Below are 24,821 nucleotides of genomic sequence, written 5' to 3'. Positions count from 1 at the left end.
TATGTGGATTTTCACATACAGGTCATTTCAAATAAACTCTGTTCTGTGAAAGTGGACCTGTAAAGAAACCAGCAGCAACCGATCCTAATGCTGTTTGTGTTTACAAGTAAACCCAGTCCTCTTCAGCACTGATAAGATCTCAGACCACTTTCTGTTCACGATACAGCCTCTGAAGGTGGTCTGTTTAAGGGTCTGAGGTCGTTTGATGTGTTTACTAAAGAAACCATGACTCACCGGTCTGAGATCACTTGAAATGCTAAAATGGTCCGTGACTAAAAACACCCTAAGACCTTACGTGGTCATGGCTTAGACAGACCAGCAGTCTTAGTCAGGCTAATAACGAACCAATAGTGGCCATGTCAACCTCTATTGTACTGTGAACTGTAATGCAGATGAATCCTCTGTTACAGTTGTCCCCCAAATATAATTTGTGTGATATCCCAGCTGCAATACACCCACTTCAACTAAGTAAGCATTTGTTAATGAGTTGATTGGGTGGGTCAGGTGAGCTGAGAGCAAAGAAAATACCAAATGTCCAAATGGAGAGTAGGCCTCCAGGGCCAATTTGTGGACCACTGCCCTAACATGTTTTATTGAATCTATGATATTACCACCTTTAGGTAGATAATGCTTTATAATATGCTTTAATCGGCTTCAGCCTACCTTAGAGAATCAACTTCGCTGAGACATTGCAATAATAATGACCCAAAGCACAGAATTAAATCAGCTAAAGAATGGCTGACAAAGCTGGCATCTGCAAGGCATCCAAGAAATGATCTCATAAATGTGGCAAATTAGATTTACAGCAACAGGAAATGTTTTTCTAGCGTGCACTGTGGACATTTACTCAATGTGCCCCATAAATGACATGACCCGTACGACTGTTTGGGTGGTATTAGTTTGGTTAGAATGTAATCCATAATTAATTGATAATTGTGATCTAACATCACAACCAGACTACATTTTATTGTATCATCGCAGAAATCAAGGTAATTCTAAAGGGTTTCCTTACTTTTTCTTGCAACTGTACACTTGAAACTATGTAATGCTGCATTTGTGGAGCCCTTAAGATCACCTCTTCTCATCACTGCTGCCTGCCTAAGAAACAGTCTTCTGTACTTAAAGGTTACATTGTCTCTTGATTCCTCATATCTAACCTTTAGCAGACACAAAACACATGGAAGTTGTCAGCACACACCACACACGTGCACACACGCATGGATCTTTTGGCCAGGTCGTGACCTCTGGCCTTATATGTGGTAAGTGGTGGACAGCTGGCAAAGCTGCGGCTGAATTGAGCTGTTTTCCCTGTAGGATGACAAATGACAGCCCTTCACCGCAAAAAAAAATGAACTCAAAAGCTGCATTACACTCCTCAGTGGCCACTTAAGGGAAATGCATGCACAGGCTGATCGGTCACTCATCACTCCATCAAGAGAGCGCAGCTCAGTGAAGGCGAGGCCTCATCCAGCTAAAACACAAGTTAACAATATAGGAGCATATTTATACGAAGGCAAGTACATAAATAAAGCTGTTCAGGAATAAAGAATTATTATCTAATATTTGATCTAATATTTATGTGTGTGAATGTATATTTGGAGGGATGTACTGACGTGTTAGGAAATAAAGAAAAGCCCAACCTAACATTTTTAAAGCAACGTCTTACACAGCATGTCCAACTTGAGGGCATCACAGTTCACAGAGTAAGTGAATAAGTGTGTGTGGTAACCTGTGATGAATGGACTCAGCTACTTTAAGGCTGCTGACACAGCAAGTGCACAAACACAGCTTGTCTATAGTGGAGAAGTACTGCTAACAGAATATGAATCTGTCAAAAAAAACAGGGGTATAAAGCCCCCCGCCTGAAATGATAATACCCCATCAAAGATTTTTAGGATGAGTTGTGTATGAGATGAGGGTGGTGATCATGCAACATCCTTGCCTCACTAACGCTCTTGTCGCTGAGCGCAATCAGATCCTTACAGCAATGCTCCACAATCTAGTAGAAAGCCTTCCCTGGACAGTAGAGACGTCAACAAAATCAGATTAAATTCATTTTAATACCCTTGATTTCAGAAGGAACAATGAATGAGCAGGTGTCCCAATATTTTTGCCCATATAGTGTCCCATAAAATAGAAATTTAAGCTTCAGTGAATTAATATTATATTGGGAGTATATTGGGACAGAAAATCTTTCTGCGTGTAACTGTTTGCATATTAAAATGTAAGTGTTAACTTGTTAACTTAATTACAATGCAAATAACTTAAATTAACTAAATTAAATGTCAAAAGTATTGGGCTACCACAAAACGTTTGGCACATTTAGCACGTTTGGCACGTTTTTTTGTAAGCAAAATTGCTGCCCTTTTATACATTTCTGCTTTTTAATGTAAGCAACGTTTGCTGCTAAAACGTACAGGCACCAACTAGTTCAACCTGACTGATGAAGCCCCCCTCACCTGTTGCTTACAAAAAAAAAGAGATGTGCAGCTCCGCCTAGCGGACCATAGGCGAATCGGCATCACACAGTGTGTGTGTGTGTGTGTGTGTGTGTGTGTGTGTGTGTGTGTATATATATATATATATATATATATATATATAGAGAGAGAGAGAGAGAGAGAGAGAGAGAGAGATATTAATACAGTTAAACACCTTCAAGTGTAGCGAAAGAAAGTAGATTATTATTATTATTAGTAGTAGTAGTAGTAGTAATATATTAATAATTATATATTATGTATAATAATAATAATAATAATAATAGATAGTTTTATGCAAACGTTTTTGCACCATTTTGTTAATAATTAAAATACACTTTAGACACAATTCATATTTATTTTCTAAATAATGTATTTCATGTGTCATTACTTTACACACGCCTCGTTTTTTCACAATATGTTAAATTAGGCTAATAAACAGTAAACATGCGTTATAATGTAGGGTAAGGTAAAGTTTGTCTCCGTACAGTGTGTCTGAGTGTGTCTGTCTCTTCCTATTTCTCCCATTATCCCAAAACATCACTAACAGACGCTAGGTGGAGCGCTCGAGCGAGTCCTTGCTGAGAGGGGCTAAACGGGTAAAGACACTTTCCCAGGCTCTCGCACAGGGTCTTTGGTTCTTGTAGGAAAGTAGAAGAATGTACTGCACAAATGAATCATTTAAATCCTATCATTACATTTCTGTGTTTCTACATTTAAACACGTTTAGAGCAGAGGGGTGTTTAGAGCCAGCATGTTTGACTACCGGCTGCTAAAATGGGATCACCTCGCTGGCTGCTGGCGCCAGCTGGATCAGGCTCCTCTAACAGGTGTTCAGCGCTGGACGATGCTGGAGTGTTTTCTGCGCCTCTTCATTGAGAAGATCACTGCAGCTGTGTGTATAAACACGACTCGTCTCTTAGATTTTAGGACTGGGCGCAAAAGCTCCATATGGACCCATCCATGATGCGCATGAACGGTCCGGAGCTCGTTATCGAGAGCCGGTTCTCCTCTCCGCCGGTTCTCTTTCCCTGGCTCTCCGAGACCAGTCCAGGCTGGAGCTGCTGGACCATCACTCGACTGTGCTCGAGCGCACCTACGTCACGCTTTCACCCCTCCCCCTCCCTCCCCTTAGCAACAGAGCGACAGCAAGATGGCGGCCCCCAGTAACGCGGAGCGCTCTCCTGAGCCCTCGGCGCCGCTGAAGGCCCCCAAAACGGAGGCTCCGTCGCCTGATTCGGAGGACCTGAGCGACGGCAACCCGTACCACTCGAACTCCTCCACGCCCAGCCGGTTCTCCCCTCTGAATGTGGGCGTGTCGGCGCCGGGGGCGGCAGGCCGGAGCGGTGCGGCCTCGGCTGCCTCCAACAGCTTCACCGTGTGCCGCGGCATGTCGTGGACGCCGTCCGAGACCAACGCGCTCATCGCCGTGTGGGGGAACGAGAGGCTGGCCGAGGCGAGGATGCAGCAGCTGGAGGTGGCGGGCACGGTGTTCTCCGGGAAAGCGCCCGGACCGGCCATGTACGAGCGGGTGTCAAGAGCCCTGGCGGAGCTGGGCTACGAGAGGACCCCGTCTCAGTGTCGAGAGAGGATGAAGGTGAGGCAGCTTTCCAGGAGGACCGTTACCTTCACACTTCAGCTTCTTTGGGTTTCTCACACAGGTTAAGCCCATTTTAGACCAAGAGTATGACAGAAACACAAGCTCGTATGTGATTACAGTGTGGCTAATGTAACCAACACACATAGACTGTCCCTGCTGAAATCATCAAAGCTTTCACCGGGTTTCAGATGGTCTACGCTGGTCTTTGATGGTCAAAGCTAGTCGTGCAGGGGACCCTAAGGTGGTTGACCAGTTGGATTGAGTTTGATGCTTTATCTGCTCATGCTGGTAGATCGGCTAAACCATCACATTCATCACATTCACATTGTTGGCATATCTTTGTTTGCACTGATTTATGTTGTTGCTGCCGTGTTTCATTTTTCCTATTGCTCTGTACCAGCATAATTTCATCATCGCCACAGCTGACAATATGTGTGTGTCTGCTTTTAGTGTGTAGCATTTTACGTTGACACACCACTTCACTGCATCCTAATTTGTTGCCTTTATGGTTGTCTGCAGACCCTGCGGAGGTGCTACAGCCGCGTGAAGGAGCACGGCATCGGGAAACGAAAGAGCAGTTACTCCATCGAGCAGCTGGAGAAGGTGTTCGGGCAGGGTGGCTGGGACTCCCAGAGCTGCCAGCCGGTCCTGATCAACAGCAGCGGCCTGTATCAGGAGATGGAGTCAGACGGCAGCACGATGGAAGACTACCCTCAGGAGGACTGGTGCAACCAGGACCTGTCTGCTGTTTTCCAGGAGGGAGAGATAGAGGCCGGTGAGCGAGCACACCTGTGGTAGTGCACCTAAAGAAACACAGACTGGTGTTGGGATTGTTGACGGTTGTGTTCCCAGATAAGCTGAAATGAGGGTCACCTCTAGAGGGCAGGAGTGTCTGTGGAGGTGCGGTGAAAACTTTGACAGGTTCACAAAATAATCCAGATCTGCTTCACAAATATCACTAAACTTGATTACAGCAAAGGATTTGAGTTGTTAATTCAACCACGCAGGAGAGAGCAGGGTACAACTAAACTCATTAAGGCTTTGGCTAAATAATTATAAACTTATGTGGGCAAGGTTTAGTATTTTGAACTTTTCAAATGTGATTAGTGAAAAGAGGCTGAGTCAAACTAAGAAGAGGAGCTATTAATATCAAGATGATCACATTTACATAGACCTTATTTACAATTACAGTGACATGACAAAGTTTGGGCACACCTGGTCAAAATTTCTGTTACTGAGTAGAAGATGAACTGATATCCAGAATCCACATTCAGATAAAAATGAAACATTATTTTAAAACATTTTATCCAAGATTAGTGTATTATCTTTGTTTTGTACAAATTTAGAGTAAAAAAAAAAAAACAGAAAAGGCACCAATCAAATGTTGGGAATCCCATAAGATTTGACCTCTCGAATAACCTTTACTAAAGTCTCAGACCTTGTTAGTGCTATGACTTGTTCAGTCATCGTGAGGAAAGGCAAGCTTTTTAAAGACTCCTCAAACCTTGTCACAACAATCAGCAGACATGGGCTCCTCTAAGCAGCTGCCTAGCACTATATAAATGAAAATAACTGATGGCTGCAAAGCAGAGGAAGACTATTAGAAGATAACAAATAGTTTTCAGGTAGCTCTTTCCTCAGTTATGTAATGTCATGTAGTCATGTAATTAGAAACACGGCGGTTAACAGGAATGGCAGAGGTCAAGTTGAAAATTACTTGTAGCATTTCTCAGTGCACATCACCACATTTCTATAATATAACTTTTTTTTTCATTCACAGAGGAGATTCAACTTCCAAAGAACAGAGTTCTACAGTTAAGACCCGAGGCTTCTGAGCATTCCCAGTAAGTGCTGATATGTGAAGTGTAGTCCTGGTGTGCTCATGCTGCTTTCAGGACCGCCTCGGAAGTTCATACTTAGGCGCTGCCACTATAATCCAAGGATGACTAGTTCCAATCCCGGGTCCGAGAGAGCACAATTGGCCTTGCTCTCTCGGGGTGGGTTAATGGCACGTTCTCATATTTTGATGTTTGTCAGCTCAGGTGTCTGTTAGCTTTTGTACCGGAGGTGGGGAGCTGCTCTTTTCTCCAAGCACGCTGGCTGCCTAGCATTGCTGCATCAGCAGCAGGCCGAAAAAAATGTGGTGGCTGGTTTTGCATGTGTCAGAGGGAATGTGTGCTAGTCTTCTCCATCCTAGTGTTTGGGGTGTTGATAGTTGATAGTTCAATTTTATGGGGATTGGGTAATTAGCCTTCAAGAAGATGTAATAATGTGTCTCTTCACAGACAGTAATCAAGATATGTATATTTGTACTATGTATCTGTGGTTCTTCTTGACACCGTGGTTTCATTTCCTGCAGACGTCAAGAACTAATGCAGAATGTAGTGCGCATCCTAGAATCTGTGGAGGTCAAATGGGAGCACTTCCAGACGTGGACGGATTTCTCACGTCTTCACCTCTCCAACAAGCTGGCCATTTTCGGCGTAGGCTACAACACTCGCTGGCGTGAGGAGATTCGCTACCACTATGCTGAGATCAGCTCTCAGGTTCCTCTGGGAAAGCGCCTGCGGGAGTACTTCAACCCCGAAAAGACAGAGGGCAGGGTCATCATGACCAAGGTGCAGAAGATGAACTGGAAGAACGTGTATTATAAGTTCCTGGACATCACAATTAGCGAAGCACGATGCCTGGAGCTCCACATGGAAGTGGACTGGATCCATATTGCACAAACCAGTGCTTCAGGCTGCAGCAACGGCTCACAGTACCTCCTGCCGGGCGGCATACCGAAAACGTACGGCCTCTATGCTATCGGGTATGAGGAGAGGACAGGGACTAGCACCTCCAGCACAGAGGACAATGGTTCCTCTTCTGGGGAAACGGAGACAGACCGTGGCGAGAAAAGGCGAAACAGGACATCAGCCAAAGTGACTTACTGCTACCTCGGCATAGCGGAGGACCGCACCCTGCAGCAATGTCTGGTCCAACACTTTCAAAATCCAGGCAAACACTGCAGCCGCGGTGAGCCGTCCGCCATTACCAGGTTTCTTCAGGAGAACTGCTCCAGCTGGCCCAAGGACGAGGGCTCCTCTTCCGGCTTGCCAGTCTACATTAAATTCATCGAGGTAGAGCTGGACTTTCTCTCCGCCGGATCCTTGGTTGAATGTTTAGAAATTGCAGTCGGGTATCCCTTAAAGTTCAACAAGAAGGACAGCTTGTAACTCCTTGTTTTTTTGTTGACTTGGCCTAAAAGATGTACTTGACTAAAGTCTGTGTTGCACAACCATATTGAAGAAATCTAGGCACCAGTCACCTCGTAATCTAGACTTCTCAGTCAAAAGGAAAGAAGTGGGTGAAATTGTAGAATCTCGGTTGTTTCAGGCTGGTTGGGCTGGCTGTGTTTTCAGTCTATCTGGCCAGACAGCAAATGTTCAGGAAGGCTGGTGTTTCTCCCCTGCAGTATCGCGTTTATCAGGGAGCCTCGGGTCTCTTCAGGTTGAAATGAGGGAGAGAGTGGCATCTAGACGACGCCCTCTCCGTTTTAAAACTGCCTTTATTTTTATCTATTCTACCAATGCATCAGAGGTTAAATGTTTAAACGATACAAGTGTGTGTTGGGACAAGGGCACTTTTAATTTCCCATTAAAAAACTTTGGGGAAGAAATAAACTATAAATCTAAAGTTTATCGCTATAGAAGTCTATATATATATATATATTTAAAAATATTGATGTTGTCAAGCATTCCAGCATTTCCAAAAAATGCATTGAAAAGATGTTTTCAGAGTATCGGTATGTGTTTATATTTGTTTTTATTTGTGAACTCACACAGTGTCTTTATGTATAATTGTTTCCAGATCACAGTATTGTTTACATGTTTGGGAGGAAAACTAAATAAACGGGGCACTATTCACTCATTCGTTATTTAATAATGATGTTAAAAGTGAATGTGTTTCACAGATATCTTTTCATTATTTATTATTTTATTCACAATCAAGTTCAACAAACAAGCTGAAAATGTCTGGTTAAAAATGACCGAACAAGAAAAATGTTTTTTCTTTTTTTTATATTAAATTAAATAGACCTACAATAAGGTGTCAAAATAGAACATCCTTTTGATTATTTCAGTGGTAATGAGCATTAAAAATAGAGATGAAAAGATGAAGATACTGTTTTCTTTGCTGTACTGCGCCACGCATTCAAACAGCATGTCAAACAAGAAAAATAAATGAATATAATTTATTCTATGTATAAAAAGGGTCAATTAAAGCAGTTTGTGTCTTTCAGTTTTTGCTCCAGTGTTTAAATCTGGGTAAATGAAGGTTTCCAAATGTCAATTTCTACACCTCACTAAAGACTGATGACAAATCATAACCCATGTTTCTCAGCCTAACCAGCAAGCCTTTCCTATTTTATCCTTATTATTTTTTGTTCTCAGCCTTTACTGTATTTTAAGTCTCTTAAAAGCTGAACACATTACTGTTCAATATTGGCAAACCTGAGTTATAAAGGATAATTTGTTCATTTCCGTTAAAAATTTCTTAAATTGTCGAAGGGAAAGTCTTACTTACCCAATAACAACTCTTCATTGTACTACCAAGAGATGGCAGCAAAAACCCAGAAACCCTAGACGCCAGATGTGTGGCAACAGTCCCTGTAAGCAAATTGTATATAATGTTACATAGTGGAGTAGTGAATAATTAAATATCCTAACTGTACATATGGCCAGCTGTTAAACAATGTACTGTGCTAAATATGGCTGTCATTCTGTGCGGCTTCCTGGACCACAGAAATGTATTCGTTTAATTGAACCCAAAAGGCCTGTAGAGAGCCTGTTCTTTCAAAAACCTTCATGTTGCAGTGGTGTATGGTGTATGGCTCTGGTCAGCCTAATGTCATCTGTGTATGGTCCGCACACCCAATGTAAAAAGGTGATGTGAAGGCCTAGCAGGTCTGAAGGTAGCGCTGATCTTACTTGTGTGCTTTGAGCATGTGCAGAATGAATTATTAAAACTTGGAGTCTACATTCCCTATTAAGTGTGCCACTTGAGGTAACTCTACTGCCCAAGAAAAGGTTCATAGCTCTGTAGGGGAAAAACGTATGACTTAATATACAGTCGTATACAAGACGTACAACATCCCTGTGTAAATGGCATGTTTTGTTGATTTTCTAACTGAAAATGTGGAGGATTTGTCAAATCAACAAAGTGTGATTTAAACAGGGGTGCCCAAATCTAAGCACAATGTTGATGGTAAATATTTCTGTTCTTTCAGTTATATTCATAGTTATTTTAACGGTTACTCTGACCATATATGGTTTACAGTTACTGACCTTAGCCCAACTTTTAATGCACAATTTAAAGGACCACCACCCCTGACCAGTTTATTGGATGGTGGATCATTCTGAGCTCAGCAGTTGACACTGATATGGTAGTGGCATGTTATTGTATTTACTGGAGTTCTTACACTACCATATCAATCAGCATCACTGCTGTGCTGAAAGTGATCCACCACCCATATGGTGGTGCTATGGTGGTCTGGTTGCACTGGTAGATTAGGTAGAGGGGGTACAGGCAGCAGTTCTAAGCCAACCACGTGCTCCTGTATGGTAGATGTACCACATAAACGTGGCTATGAGCATTTCATTTTGCAATAGGCCACATATTGAATGTTAACACTTTACACACACACACACACACAAATATATATATAATATCTTAATGACCAAAACAGCTCATATTATGTATTTCTGAATATTCTCAATTCTCTATGTCAATGTAATGTAAATGAGTGCCGCTGTAGGCCTCATCATAACAGTAAATGTAACTTAGATTGAGCCATATAGTCCTACAGTGTGTTTAAATGATATGTGCCGTGATTTTACATTCTTATTATTAACAGTTTACCTGTTTTTCGACTGCAAAAGGTTCAAATCTCTGCATGTTGTAAGGCGGTGATTGCTGTCTTAGATAGCTGCCTAAAGTACAGCTTTGACCTCGGCTCTAACATTAAATCCTGTCTTGTAAACTGAATCATTATGATTGGGAGAGTTAACTATGCTAAAGAGCTGCCCAAACCCAAACAGGGTTAATACTTCAGTGCTGTTATTAATGGCAAATGAAGGTAGCATAGTCTTTCCAAACGAGCATGAGAACTGAAGCCTGTTGTGTGCTATTCGGCTCTTTTTGGGCTAATACTGGTCTAGATAAAATGAGGTAAATGCAACAGTCTAAAAAGTAAGTTAAAGTAGACTATTTATTAAAATACACATAATAAAAATAAACAGTTATAATAAAAAGAAATAAAAAGTTGCTTGAGTACATGTAGCTGACTGAGTCAATGAAAGAAGTCATTGCCTGACTATAATACCACACAGGTAAGTAGCTAGCTAGCTACAGTTTCGATGAATTTATACATTTTTGAGTATTGTTAAATATTAATACCTCTACTTATTGATTAGCTTCTCACTTTCAAGCTTTATGCTACCGTTTTATCGTCGGGCGAAAGAGAGCCGAAAGCGCCTCCTACCAGCCTTCAGTCCCTATGCTGACAGACGCTAGCGAGCTACATCTGCTCTTGCTATACGAAGCCTCACACGCTCCGTTGGTAAACCTAAGTCAGACCTAGAGGCAGTTTTCACCCACATATTGCTTCCTTGCCACTCTCAGCTCTCCCTTCTTGTGTTTCCTGAGCTTCTCTGAGGAAGCGAGTAGCCTACATTTCAGACACGAGCTGAAGAGCTCGAGGTATTAATCGTAAGACGGAGCTCATCCGCCGCTAATAACCGACCGCATCACACCGCATCAGCCTCAGCGCTGTTTCCATGGAAACTAGCCAGCCCGAGGGGGAGGGAAAAAAACAACACAGGCGGCGGAGGGGAGGGGCTTCCGTCGTGTGTGCGGGTCTACAGCCAATGAAGAGCCGCGCAGCTGTAAGCCCCGCCCACGTCTGTGCTTCTTTAGCTCAGTGTTGTCCTGCTGCTGGAGTGTCCCTGAGTATTTCACTGTACGGGGCTCAGCGCTGAGCTGAGAAGGTCAGTCAGGTGTGTTCGAAGAGGAGAAAACGCCAAAGAGTAAAGTACCAGGGTCTCCAGTCACTCCCATTGTATTTCCGAAACTGCCTTATAGCCTAACTGTCCCAGACACAGGCCTACGTCTTGCACATGCCTCATGAGCCCCCATTGTTATCATTATCATGTACACACTCTTATGCAAAAGTATAAGGACCCTTGGCCAGTTTGTTGTTTTCATTATTATTATTATTTTTATTATTATTTAGAAGTAGTCAACGCAGCCTCTGTAGTAATTTTTCATCAAACTCTAATGCACAGTTCCTCTGCCTTTCATAACATATACAAAATAATAATAATAATAAATAAAAGTGATTGATAATTGATAATAAAAAAAATGGCCAGTACTTCCTAACGTACTTACCTGGACTGTCTTGCTGCAAGTTATTTAAGGTCCATCAACAAATTTTCTAAGCCGTCTAGGTCAGGGGACAATGATGGCTATTCCAAAAGCCTCCTTATGTGTCTCTTCAAGCAGTTTCATGGTGGACCTTTAGGTATGATTTGAGTCATTATCCTGTAAAAGCCATCCTCTTTTCATCTTTTCAGCCTTTTCACAGATGATTTGATCCACATCAACCCTTCACTCCCATACATCACAATTAGCAATTGTTTTTCTTTTATAAGAAAATAATCTGATACAATATTGTATAATTTTATAATACAATAATCTGATATATCTAGTGCTCTGTAGCCCCATGTATATCTTAAAAAGTAATAATAATAGACAAGACAACCATATTCACTATTTGTGTAGGAATTTGGCCTCCTAACCCTAACCCTTACATTTGGTCTCTGCCTTTAACCCATCCGTGCAGTGAACACACACACACTATTGATCAAACAACACAGTAAAACAGTGAGCACACGTGCCTGGAGCAGTGGGCAGTCATTGGTACGGTGCCCGGGGAGCAGGGAGGATGAAGGGCTCATGGGCCCAACAGTGGCAGCTTGCTGAACCCAGGTATTGAACCCACAACCCTGTCATCAATAGCCCGGTAATTATAGTAATTGTCACCATTATTATTATAATTATATTATATTATATTATTTATTTATTTATTTATTTATTTATTTATTTATTTAATGTAGTAGTAGTAGTATTGTTATTTTTCAAGTCTTCATCACATCAGTTTACGTCTTAAAAATACGAATAACCATATATTTTGTTTTTTGTGCACACAAAAGTAAGCAAATGCAGAAATAAGTAAACAAATAAACAAACAAATAAATAAAGTATTAGACAATGCCAATCGCTTCCCAGTGAGTGTGCAGCGAGCGTGATTTTCTTTCCACCCGTTTTCCGCCTTCTGCGCTGATTGGCTACTAGATCATTCTCACAAGCAGCCCTCCAATCCCTGCACGGTGGGGCGGGGCGTCTCTCCATACAGGTGGCGAAATAAAGCGCACCGTGGGAGAGCGCGGTACAAGATCACCTGTAGGAGAGGTGGTGACGTGTCACCAACTGCAGGGGGGGGGCGTTCCTAAGGCAGGTGCAACAGCCAGCTTAGCCTAACAGTCCAGTGCAGAGGGGGGAGCTCCTCTAACCGAGACCGCTGTGCCAACTTTGCTATCACCGTAAGCTTTCGGGGTCGAAGTGCAACGTAAACTACTCTCGCCTCTGATATCGTTCACTTTGTTCCGGCACTTCGGGAAGTTTCCGTCCCACTTTTCGATTACGGAGCCGTTTTTTTTTTTCGCGCTGGGGGTCTGTGGTGTTCCTGAAGAGGGGTCGTGTTGTTTTAGGAAGAGCACTTGAAAGACGCCGCTAACCACCGGCTCTGCCTTGTGTAGATAACGGGAGTGCTTCTGAGGACTGAGAGGAGACGCGAGGACCCAGAAGTGAGCGGGGAGAGTTCAGACTCTACAGCCTGAGCAATGGAGATCCGAACCGGAGAGAAACTTGGCACCTTGCTGCCAGCTTTCACCTTTCTGTGTCTGATCTCAGGTAGGTCAGCTTGTCCAGACAGTGTCAGGGGATGGTGATTACTAGTTTTTAAACCTGCGTTTCTTTCACAGTGTGTGGAGCAGACCTGCTACTCGCTCTTACTATAAACCGCTGAGGGCTGTGCTCAGTGTGGGCTGTTGACTGAGAATGGGGGGCACAAACCACCACGAAAAAAGACTTTAAGGGCAGGTCATAGTTTATAGAAATTCACAAAAACACTGCTGTTTGCTTCTGGTATTATGAAAATAGGTTTCCATTATTCACATATTTTAATGGCTTAATGACATTTAATAAAAAAAAAAAATAAAAAAAAAATAAAACATTGTATTTTATTATAATTATTTTTTTAACATTTCTATTGGTCCATTCATCATAAAAAATGTAAATTATATTCAAATTATATTATATCATTTTAAATTATATATACTGCATAATACATCAGCGCAGTCCAATAAAAACATGTATGCCCTAAAATGGTGACTTTACAGGAGAGGGCAAAAATGAATACTCTGAATAGAAATGAATATAAAATAAGAGTTTATTCCAGATATTTTCGAGCATTTCTATTAGTCTGTTCATCCAGAATGATACTAAAAAACAGACAAAAATGGAGATACATGGATTTCATTGTAAAACAGCAATATAGAATTTGACATAAGTTTATCTCCATTCTTGACATACCTTAATGTGGGTCTAAAATTTCTTGATTTGAACTGAATTCAGGTTTTCCTTTCCTTTCCTCAAACACAAAACTTACAGAGATAGTTAGCTGTAAGTTTGGATTACTGTATGTGAATCTAGGTCATTCCAAGCCATCGTGCCTTTTCACACCCAACCAAAAGTGTTACACATGTGTTTTCCCATGTATAAATAAGAGACCTGTGTCACTCCCTGACTTTCTGTTAGTTGTGTGCAGTGTGCGCCCTCATGAGAAATCTGTTACCAAAACACGTCTGTGTGCAGATGACCACAACTCCGTGCCACACTTGCTTTCGTGAAGGTGTGGGAAAGAATCGCTTAGGAAGCCATCTATAAGGTTTTCCTCCACGTAGGGGGCTGCTGAGCGTCGTCACAGTGCAAGTCCGGGGCTATTGTTCATTCTTCTGTGCTCAGACAGAATGAGTAGTGTGTATTTAGTAGGTGACAAGTTGTGTCTAATGGTCTGACCTTGGGTGCAGTTGTGGGCTGACGCACAATCACACACACAAGCACTGTACGTCTGCAGGTGTGTCCTCCCATGTACTGTGCTGTTTTTTTCGTGGAGGAAATAGGGAGAGAATAGCGTCTTGTGAACCAGGGGGAAGGCAGCACAGCGTTGCCATGATGAATGCTGTGGCGCAGGAAATTGGGGGATAAATGGTTGGCTATTTTTGATAACAAGATGAAGTAATGGCTTTTCAGTAACAAGGAGAGGTGGGGAAAGCCTTCCACTTGTTGTTTTCCCTTTTACAGCATCATTTCAGTTTATGGATCAGGCGAGTAGAATGGTGCACCACCCTCTTTACACAGCTAAACCTTCCTACAGGTTCCTGCCAGGCAGGTGTTTTAATTTGCTCTCTCTAAGAGTTGTCTTGGTCTTCCAGATTCCATGTAATTCCCTGTACCTATCGACCTATTAAAGCACACTTACAATCGAAGCCAGTGGGCAGTTGCTGAAACTACTGGTGCATCATATACAAAAACGTCTTAAAGGGCTTGAAAATGACCTCATGTGTATGATAAATACGAAAATGTTTTGGTGGTGATATGTAGATGCATGGATGATAAATTCAAGGTAAGGTCATTCGTGAGGTATCCCCCTTGAATAGAGATGTGTGTTCATAGCGTGTGTGCACTTGATAAGGCGAGGTAGCCTATTGTGTGTTATCTCATGTGCTGTTTGTGTCCATTGTGCTAAACACACCTTATCTAGTAGTGTACTCTCGATAATACAACTTTTCCACAAGACGTTTCCACAAAACCACTGGTCAAGGTCAGAGCCAGTTAATAAACCCAACATATGAAGAAGATAAATCACGTGTTTGTGGACAAGAGTGCCAGACTAGGATCAGTTACCCTGTATGTTCTGGTCATAGTCCAGCCAAGTTGATTCCAGAATAGTGGTCCTGCTGCGTGAGTACATGCTTCTGTTGTTCACTTGCCAAGTTTCCGTAGGTTTTATTGCACATATTTTTGAAATGTATGTAATTTTCAATGTATTGTTAAAGGATCCATATCATTTTGAAGTGGACATCTGAAGTGGACATATGTAATAACAGGATTTTGAGAGCAGAAGCACACCTGAAACCCTTACTTTTTTCCAGTCCAACAACCCATAAATTGAATCTCTACCTTGTTCACATGTCTAGTATTCACAACCCACCAGCACCCTGTCTCCTCATGTCATGTATCTCAGTTCTTGCTCGGGAATGGGGGATTGGCACTCTGGCATTCTAGCTCAAAGCAGAAACAACATAAAGTCCAGCTCAAAGCCTCCACCCTATAGTCTCCTCCCACATCATCATATGCTAATGACATGGCTCAAAATATGAGTTCGGTCTTATATATAAACAATATTAAAGTTTCAAATTGTGCCATTCTCTTCCCAGGCCATACATTTAGACTAAGCCAACATATCTACACAGACATGCCTACAGGGGCACTGCCAAGGATTTTGGGACCCATGAAATGATATTACACTAGACCCCAGGACTTGAAATATTCTGCTAAAATATTCAATTAATACTTTTTTTCTAAGGCCTCTGCCAGTCACAGACCCTTAGAATTGTCCTAATACCCATACAGTGCATCTATATACCTATACAGCACTTTAGTGCCAGTCTGGGAAGCCAATCACAACAGAGGTAAGTTCTAAGGGATAAAGAGTGGTAGGACAATGGCCATGTGTATTACATACTGTATTACATACTAAAGCAACAGGATGTTTTATTCTATTAAAACTATTTTAAAAGATGATATTTTATATGATGGTATTGTAATTATTACACATTTTAAAGAAATTATTACTATTGGAGGTTTATATAATGGTAAAACCTGTAACTGGCCCATCCCTAATTTACGCTTTATGGCTACTTGGCTTCATGACACTTCTTTCATACAGAGATAACTGGCATGTTTGTGTTAGAATCTCTTTAGAGGTTTCTATTTCATTTTGTGGTTTGTGTCACTGTATTGTGACTTTGTCAGTCATGTGTCCCAAAATACCAAAATGTCCGCTTAGGGAGGGCCTGGAATGCACTTGGACCAGCCTCTCCTTATCTATAATTACTCATTTCTTAAGATAATATTAACTGGCTGCTTGCCCAAGACCAGCTGTACGCCACAAATTCAAGCCGCGACTGCAGTTGGTGGCTGTTGGTTTCTTTTTGGAATAAGTACAAAACCAAGAGTGTAGAAACCACCAAACCCACTGGAGTATCAAGGGAGAAAAAACACAAAACCCGGGTCATTCTGTTGGAGCCAGGTGGCTTGGGTATTTTTAAATCTCCATTGAAAAGAACATCGCTTGTTGTTGTAATCCTCCATGTTGCTCTGGGGGTGTTTGTGAGATATGACATGATTTTGAGCAAAAGCCTTTGAGCAAAAGGCCTCCTGTTAACATCAAATGGACAAAAGGGCTTTAGAATGAATGTCCTGTCTGACATTTTATATTTCCGTTTATATTTAGATATAAACATTGTCCTAAAGATAGAACAAATGTGAACAGAAAGTATGTTTGGGGTGAATCATTTGTATTTCCATTTATATTTAGATATAAACTTTGGCCTAAAGACAAAGCAGACCAAAGGAAATTAGAAAGAATGTGTATGGTTGGATCTATGTTTATTTCCTTTCATATTTGGATTAGATTGGGGCCTATAGAAGAAAGAAAACACATCACCATGACTATGTATATCTCTAACCTAACATATTTAGAGTTTGCATTGCAATTTGGCTAAAATTTTGAAGCATTTCTAATGATCCGTTCATTATGAGATTTTGACTCCATGTAAAGAACAACTGCTAAATTTCAATGACATCAAAAAGTGAAAATGGAAATGGAGATTTTGCATAAGAGCAGCAATATATATCTTATTCTGCAAAGCCTGAGTGACCATACAACTGCTAATTAGGTTATGATGGTTAAAGACTAGATTCTAGATCATCATTCTTTCTGTTTGACCCAAAAAGAAAGAATAATGTTTATATATAAGACCAAACACGGACAGACCAAACTCTTATTTTGAGACCCCAAACGTTCCTGAACTGTGATACTGTTTGACTTCAGGCCAGATGAGTTAGTTCTGACTGCCTGAGCAATGCCGGCTTCACAATGCTGATGATGTGTGTAATGTCTGTGTCATTTAGGGGGCCTAAAGCACTCTCTGTGCCATGTTGATGGTGAAGGAGTGTCTAAGTCCAGTGACAGGATGTTTCATGTACGGATCTCTCGCTCTCTCTCTCTCCCTCTCTCCCTCTGTTGCTTTCTGTCCCTAGAGGAACATGCTCAGTAAGGGACAGGGGTCATGAGAAAACCAATGGGCTACTTTCCCAACACACTTTCTGGCCTATGGACAGGCACATTCACACACTTCTCCCTTATGGTTATCCCCTTTCATTTTTAAACTTTAAATTAAACAATAAAGCCATTAGAGACCATGAGTGTCTGTACTATGTTGCTATTGTTAATTGAATCTATTCAGTCTGGAAACAGCAACAAACTTGCCAAAGCTTTGCTAAAGTTAGCTTATAACATGCCTTAGACACTGCACTAGGCCTACAAGCACCAAGTAGAAATGTCAGTGGTCTTCCACTGAGAAGTAGGAGATGAGGAGGGGCTGCTGGTAATAGTCCTGCCTTACTCTCATCTCTGTCCTCCTGTCTGTGGTTGTAAGTATTGACCTAAATATTGACCTGATGCCATGCTGTCCACGCTGTCTCAGAAGACAAGAAGTGTTGTGATGTAATAGTCTCTGTAACCGAATCATGAAGGCAATACGTCAATAATACAACAATACGTCCTGACATTGCCAAGGTATTGACAGCTCATTGCTAGATACAAGGATTTAGCTGTGTTGTCAATAGCCATTAGCATTTTTGCCCAATAAAATAGAAGGCTAGCTTACTAAATGATTCAGACATGACTGGGTGTCGTCCTGCCGAAGAATCCTGTCTGAGTATGCCGCATTTCTTATGTTTTAGACATAGCCCACAGTTATGTCACTATGTACCCTATTCACTATATAGGGCACTACTTTTAGGTTCTGCCTGTGCTTTGTTTCAATAAAGAAGGCAAGGGCGGTACCGATACTGCTGATTTCAGTTCATTCTCACCATCACTTGTTCACACGATAAGGCCTAATACACTGTCTCTACTGTATGTATTTTGGACTGAAGTAACAAACATGCTTGAGTGTAATTACACAGCAAAAAATCTGTTTAGAAATTGGAACTCACTGTGATACCAGTAAGTAAACAATATTGAAGTAGTGATAGTTATGCCGTGGAGCTTTGCTAGGGGCCACTGAGTGGTCACGATGTTTATCTGTATTGCCACTGACAGTAATTATAAGAGAATATTTATAGGAATTATTTTCTTCTTCAGTCACACTGAAGTCGCATTGTGCCTTCTTGATGGCAAAACAAATTCCACAAAGTAATTACAGCGTTCCAAAGAGTTTTCATATCTGCCACAGTTGAGGTGCCAGATACATACACACAAACACATACACAATCACAGTGTAGCAAAGGTGCTACTCAATGCATTTAAAGCTAACTAGGCACTTTCTATCGTGCTGCATGGTCAAGCATGTCTCATTTGAATCATTCTTTGCCTCAGAGGACTTTGTGTCAAGTGACGTATTAATTGGTGTGTGTGGTGACATGCTGTCTTGTAGTTGACTATGACAGGCTGCTGATGCCTCTGCTCTTCTGTACTGGAGCCAGCTGTGGCGGAGAGAGAGGGAGAGATAGATATGGAAAGATAGGGGGCAGAAAGGGGGAGAGAAAATCTTGCTAACTGGTGTACAATCTGCGAGCGGAGCAACCCGCAGGTCATCGACCGACACACAGCTGACAGATGCTGCAGCAATCTCAGGGACCCTCAAAGGCCTACACTGACAGTTAATAACATGATATATACTGAGTTGTCACTTTACTATCTATACCTATCTACCCATGACGACACTACTTGGCCATTTTCTCAGAAACACCTACCTTTTTCAAAAGCCCATCTTTTGCTATGCTTTCTGTGGTGGAAAGGGACCAGCATAGGACCACCACTGACCATGAATTATTTAGGTGGGCCATTCTCAGCATAGCAGTAACACCAACATAGCACTGGCATGGTAGTGAATGTCAAACTGGTACAAGTGTTTTAAATAGAGCGTGTTTTTTTAAACAACTCATTGTGCCTGCCAGGTTGAGAATAGTTCACCAACCAAAAGGTCCAGTCAGGAGTGGTTCTGTGTTCAGATGCTGATGCAATAGAGAGATGAGCATGAAAAAAAAGATCAACTATAGTCACCAATAAGGTCTGTGGATTTTTTGGTTGTTCTTTTTTCACCTTTTTTTAGGTTTTTGCTTCATAATCCAAATACAAGAAACAAAGAAATAAGTCCTTTTTTGTTTTCATTACCAGAAATCACAGATAAAATCAGATCAAATTAAATTTTATTACCCTTACCCTTCAGAACAATGGTCTGTTCTTTCATTTTTCTGAAACCGAATATTTAAGGTCGTTGTCAAAGCAATTTATGGCACGTGAAAGCAATACACTTATGTTGCATTATTATGGATAAGAAAAGTGGTTTCCTAGAATTAGCCGATGACTAATGACTGTCAGACAAATGACTCTCAGGGGCCAGTTTGCAGTTTGAGTTGTGAGGTGCATGATACCAACATACCATATAAAATACTAATATTAAATATATGTACAAACATACAATATACAATTAAACCACCACCAACATTTCTTTTATTGCTTATGTTACATAATATTGAGTTTTACTCTGTTGTTTATTTTTCTAGACCATAAATATGAGACTGTAAAAACTGTACGTAGTTTGAATGAGTACTGAGTTTTGCTTTTATGTGTCTTGAGTTGCCCTGACAACAGCCTTAAATGTCAGTTTTCTTTGCGATTTAATGTTTTGTTTTTATATGTAAGGAATCAAACAACCTCTGTTATTCAGTTCTGTTTTATAACCAAAAAAATAACATGGACCCAATAAGGTGTACAAAAAAGGTTGATGTGTCTCATTTGTCTCAGCGTGTTTCATTTGGTACAAACAGTTTGAACCAGTTGAAATAGAACGTCCTCATTTGCACAGAATTCATGCAGCATCATTCCAGAAACCCTGAACTGTGGCTTTTGAGTGTTATTCAGGCTAATGCTGAAATTCAAGGCAAGCTCATGATCTTATGAACCTTGGAATGCTGGTGCGTCTCGGGTCAGCAGTAATCTGGGCATGCTGTCTGTGCTTGTGAAGAAGATGTGATGCTAGACTGAGCGCATCTGAAATCCTGGGTAATCTCATAGAGCCAGCGAGAGAGTCCGTGAAACTCATAGAGGCTTTTCCAGCACCTTTAGCAGCACTTGTTAGATATAAAATGCATAAAAACATAAAATAATATACAAAACCGTTTATTGGCTAATGGTTTGATGGGTACTTTAGGAGATGCTTAGCTCCTTACTTGTGTCTGGCAGAAAATACAAAACATATTTTTCATTCTCTCTTACTGATTTGTAGTATTTTGTTCAGTATATGGAGGTGTCCCAGTGCGGAGTCTATAAAATCCCTACCTGATGTTACTTCCCTCGGTTTACGGTTGCGATATTTGTAATGTCACTGAATGTAGCTACTTGGTTTCTACATATCAGAGCCGTCAGTTAAGGACTCATTTTGAGCAAAAAGCCAAAAAACGTTTAATTTGGGTTAATACAGACTAACTCAAGCTTAGATGTTTCATTCTGACTAACACAGGCTAACCACATCTAATAGTGTAATAGTTAACAGTGTTACAGAGTACACAGTAACTGCTCAAGGGTTCTTGGGGAGCAAAATCAGGACGGGGATGTGAGATCAGGCTTCACACTGGAAAAACAAACAAGCGCTAATAATAATGCCAGTATTAAATTCAGCACTTGAAACCCATCAACACAGATTTCAACCTTTTTTGTTGAAAAAAAGTCTGTATCAGCCTTAAAATTACAACACAGCAGTTGTACAGTGTGTTCACTTAGTTAGATGGCAGTCTTAGTGGAAAAAGTCATTGTGTTCACTCAGTTAGACGGACGCCTGTAGGGCCGCTCACAGCAGTGTGCTCCTCATGGCATTGGTGTCTGCATTCCTCTTTTTCACTAATCATGAGGCACTCGTGATCGGGCACCCCTGAGGGCCACTGTGTACTGGTTTGAAGTAAACCTAAATACCACAATTCAGGAAAGAAAAAGAGAGAGAGACAGATAGAGAGAACGGGGAGAGATCTAGCTCACCTGTCAGGTGGAGCCTTAGTCAGCTCTTCAGAAATTGGAGGGTTATAAGGGCTGGCTACTACAGTCTCTACAGCCACACACAGCCATGCACACATGCACAATTATGTTCTTAATACATAATTACACACACAAAACTAAGTATTGACTGGGGTTTCCTGATACTGCGTCTGAGCTCCAGTCTCTATAACTGTAATTTAGCCCTATTTTCGTTATACATGTGATTATATCTCTACCTCAACCACCAGACCACTGTTACACCCTGGTGTTGTTGACGTGTGTGACTCAGTTATGTCGATTAAAGTTCACCGGTGCAGCCTCTGGCCTTCACAATAAGGAGTTATTTCTCCTCCAAGCACACAAAGCATGATGTCATGCTCACACCGGGCTGATTCACAACCCCAGATGAAATATATGACACCAAATAGCACTTTTATTTACAAGTTATATTTTCTAGATCCCAAGCCACTTTGAATCATAGGCCTTAGGAGGCAGGGTTGTTCCCTGCAAAAACACAGTTTAATTTAGCCAATAATGTGCAAATGTGATTTCCACAGATACTGCCAGAACATCACGGACAATGCCCTGAAAGGGAAGAACAGCCCTAAAAGCCATTGATCTCAAAGATTTCGAGAGTGTGCTGCAAGCGCTGAGCTGATTTTTACTCCTTTTTGTTAGCAGTGGTAGGGATTAAATGCTCCAAAGTGGGATTACCATGTTTAGATTTAAACCCCATTGTCCAAGGCCACTGGCTCTTGGGCCAGATCCACACAAACGCACAGACTGCTGAGGAAGTCTGACTTCAATGCAAGGAAGCTGGGCTGAATGAAACCCCTGCAAAACAGGTTTACTGTTTATTTCCTGTACTTACTGTATACAGTAACATATGTTTTAGGACTAATATAGGTCACTTTGGCCTCTGCTGAGATTTGTCCCAGTGTCACGCATAGATCTATGCTTGTAAGAGCATTAGTAACCACACCGTGTCTTCATAGGGGAAGAGTGAATTCAAAGCAGGATCTATGCGGATTATATCTGGATTTGAAGCAGTCTAGCTTAGCAAGACTAATATTTTTGGTGGAGGGGAAAAAATGTAAAATACCTCTCACCACGTCAGCCAACTTCAAATAGGATCTTGTGTTTTGCACTTCACTGAGTAAAACTGTGTTCTCGAAAACGTCAGCGATTCTTTGGTCTTACCACTGGTTTTCTTGATCAGCATGTTGGAGATTAGGCACATGCTGGGATTTTGTCACTGTGGAATGTATACGGCAGTGTGGCCTGCCACTTGATAATGTTGTTTCAACCCATTAACTGACACTGGATGACTTATTGGTCCCCACTTTCTAAACCTCATCGACATTTTGAATGTGTAGAGCATGCTTCATTTAAGGCTGGTCATTACCATCATTGACTTCGGCCACCCAGCCATTAGGGCTGTGCCTCTGTGTCTCATTTAAAATAGATTCATTATATCTGGCCATTTTCAATTATAAATAGTATCTATTTTTGGTCACTTCAGTATGTTAGACTTTTACCACAAACCATTTTATCCAGATTTTTTAATAGAAAGAGAATTCAGTTGTAATATTAAGTTTCATAATGTACTTTTCACCCCCAGGTATGAAGCTACAAAAGCCAAAGGTTTAAAAGGGTTCTTGTGATACAACAAAAGCCAAGGGTTTTTTAATGATTTTGTGATGTCACAAAAGCCAAGGGTTTTTACAGCTCTCGTGATGTCACAAAAGCCAAAAGTCCATAATGTTTTTATGATGTCACAAAAGCCAAAAGTCCATAATGATTTTGTGATGTCACAAAAGCCAAGGGTTTTTCACAGCTCTCATGATGTTATAAAAGCCAAAAGATTTCTTACAGTTCTTATGATGTCACAAAAGCCAGGGGTTCATAATGTTTTTGTGATGTCACAAAAAGCTAAAGTTTATACAGTTTTTGTGAAGTCACAAAAGCCAAGGGTTTATAAGGCTCTTGTGATTTCACAGAAGACAAAAGTTTACATAGTTCTGGTGATGTCACAAAAGCCAAGGCTTTGAAACGTTTTTGTGATGTCACAAAACCAAAGGTTTGTACCATTCTCGTGATGTCACAAAAGCCAAAGGTTTATACAGTTCTTGTGAAGTCACAAAAGCCAAGGCTTTGAAACGTTTTTGTGATGTCACAAAACCAAAAGTTTATACCATTCTCGTGATGTCACAAAAGCCAAAAGTTTACATAGTTCTGGTGAAGTCACAAAAGCCAAAAAGGTATTCAAATCCATCTGTTCATAAGTCAGCCCAGATTGATTTTTAAACAAGCAAAAGCACAATGCATCCAATTACAGTTCATTTACATATATCGGTCTTAAAGGCACAGTAGCCAAAACAGCCTCTTTATTGGTAAGGGAGAAAGAGAGGTTGGCAAATGCTTGTGTGAAAATGTAGGACATGGGGCCTTAATTCTGTCAGTGTGACACTCTTAACCTGAGACTGCTAAATGTTCTCTCTCTCATAACCCTGGATGTTACACTGGTGCACTATTGTATCCGTGTCTGTGAGGCTGAGATGCTTTGAATGTCATGCTGTGTTGAACCTGTCATCCAGGCTGCTAATATTCAGTGAAGGTGAGGGAAAACGACAGTGTAGAGGAGTATTTCAGCATGCAGCGCTGTGCGAGTCGGCTGCAGTGTGAGCGTGTGTGTCTGAGTTGATCTCGTTTGACACCTGAATCTAGGCTTGTGCCTAAAGCAGCTGCTGGGGCTCCTGACTCGCCATACCGTCCCAGCAGTACTACGGCAGCACATCGTCCACACGACAGCCCGATGCTCATACCATACACTCTTAAAGTAAAAGTTTCATGAAAAACGCAATTTACACAATTTTACCCCTTGCCTTACATATAGTACATCAGCCTAGACAGTTTTGCACTGGAGCTGTGAGGCTAGAGCTAGAGCTGTAGGACAATGAAAGCTTGTGTTGGCCATCTTGAACCGAATTTTGCCAGTATTAGAAACTGCATGAGCCTGTCTGTTTGGCCCTGTTTGCACTTTTTATTTAAAGTGTCAAAGAAAGCATTTATATTTATAATATTATAATATTGTATATGTTATCATGTTTATCAGATAGTGTTGCTGTTCTTTCTGTGTTCTCACAGTGTCCAATTATCGCAGTGTGCAGTTAGCTAGCTGGCAATATTGTAGCTGGTTGGCTAGGTTAGCTTTTAGTCTAGCATCCCGCCTAGCATCCACTTGCGTCACCAGCCTTCCCGC

General features: G+C 41.3%; 2 protein-coding genes across 2 annotated transcripts in view; both read left to right on the top strand.

Annotated features, from left to right (window-relative positions):
• Positions 1-3,433: 3,433 nt before the first annotated feature.
• msantd2 (Myb/SANT DNA binding domain containing 2) lies at positions 3,434-8,326 on the top strand. The gene is made up of 4 exons (XM_072658696.1): positions 3,434-4,071; positions 4,594-4,849; positions 5,855-5,918; positions 6,434-8,326. Exons 1-4 carry the CDS (start codon positions 3,628-3,630, stop codon positions 7,290-7,292), a joined length of 1,623 nt encoding a protein of 540 aa, XP_072514797.1. The 5' UTR covers positions 3,434-3,627; the 3' UTR covers positions 7,293-8,326.
• Positions 8,327-12,596: 4,270 nt separating this feature from the next.
• The window catches only part of esama (endothelial cell adhesion molecule a), a 54,070-nt gene continuing 41,845 nt past the window's right edge, over positions 12,597-24,821 (top strand). The window contains exon 1 of the mRNA XM_072659165.1: positions 12,597-13,086. Within this exon, the coding sequence (XP_072515266.1) occupies positions 13,017-13,086 (70 nt within the window). The 5' untranslated portion in view covers positions 12,597-13,016. The remainder of the gene's footprint in view (positions 13,087-24,821) is intronic.

Source organism: Salminus brasiliensis, chromosome 16, assembly GCF_030463535.1.
Source record: "Salminus brasiliensis chromosome 16, fSalBra1.hap2, whole genome shotgun sequence".
In the NCBI taxonomy this organism is placed as follows: domain Eukaryota; kingdom Metazoa; phylum Chordata; class Actinopteri; order Characiformes; family Bryconidae; genus Salminus; species Salminus brasiliensis.
Note: the sequence above shows the minus strand (reverse complement) of the source record. Positions and strands in the feature narration are given on the sequence as shown.

Excerpts from the sequence above, each read along its gene's own strand:
- msantd2 (XM_072658696.1), top strand. The coding sequence starts at position 3,628 with ATGGCGGCCCCCAGTAACGCGGAGCGCTCTCCTGAGCCCTCGGCGCCG. Across the intron at positions 4,072-4,593 it reads AGTGTCGAGAGAGGATGAAG|ACCCTGCGGAGGTGCTACAG; the intron begins GTGAGGCAGCTT and ends GGTTGTCTGCAG. Across the intron at positions 5,919-6,433 it reads GAGGCTTCTGAGCATTCCCA|ACGTCAAGAACTAATGCAGA; the intron begins GTAAGTGCTGAT and ends CATTTCCTGCAG.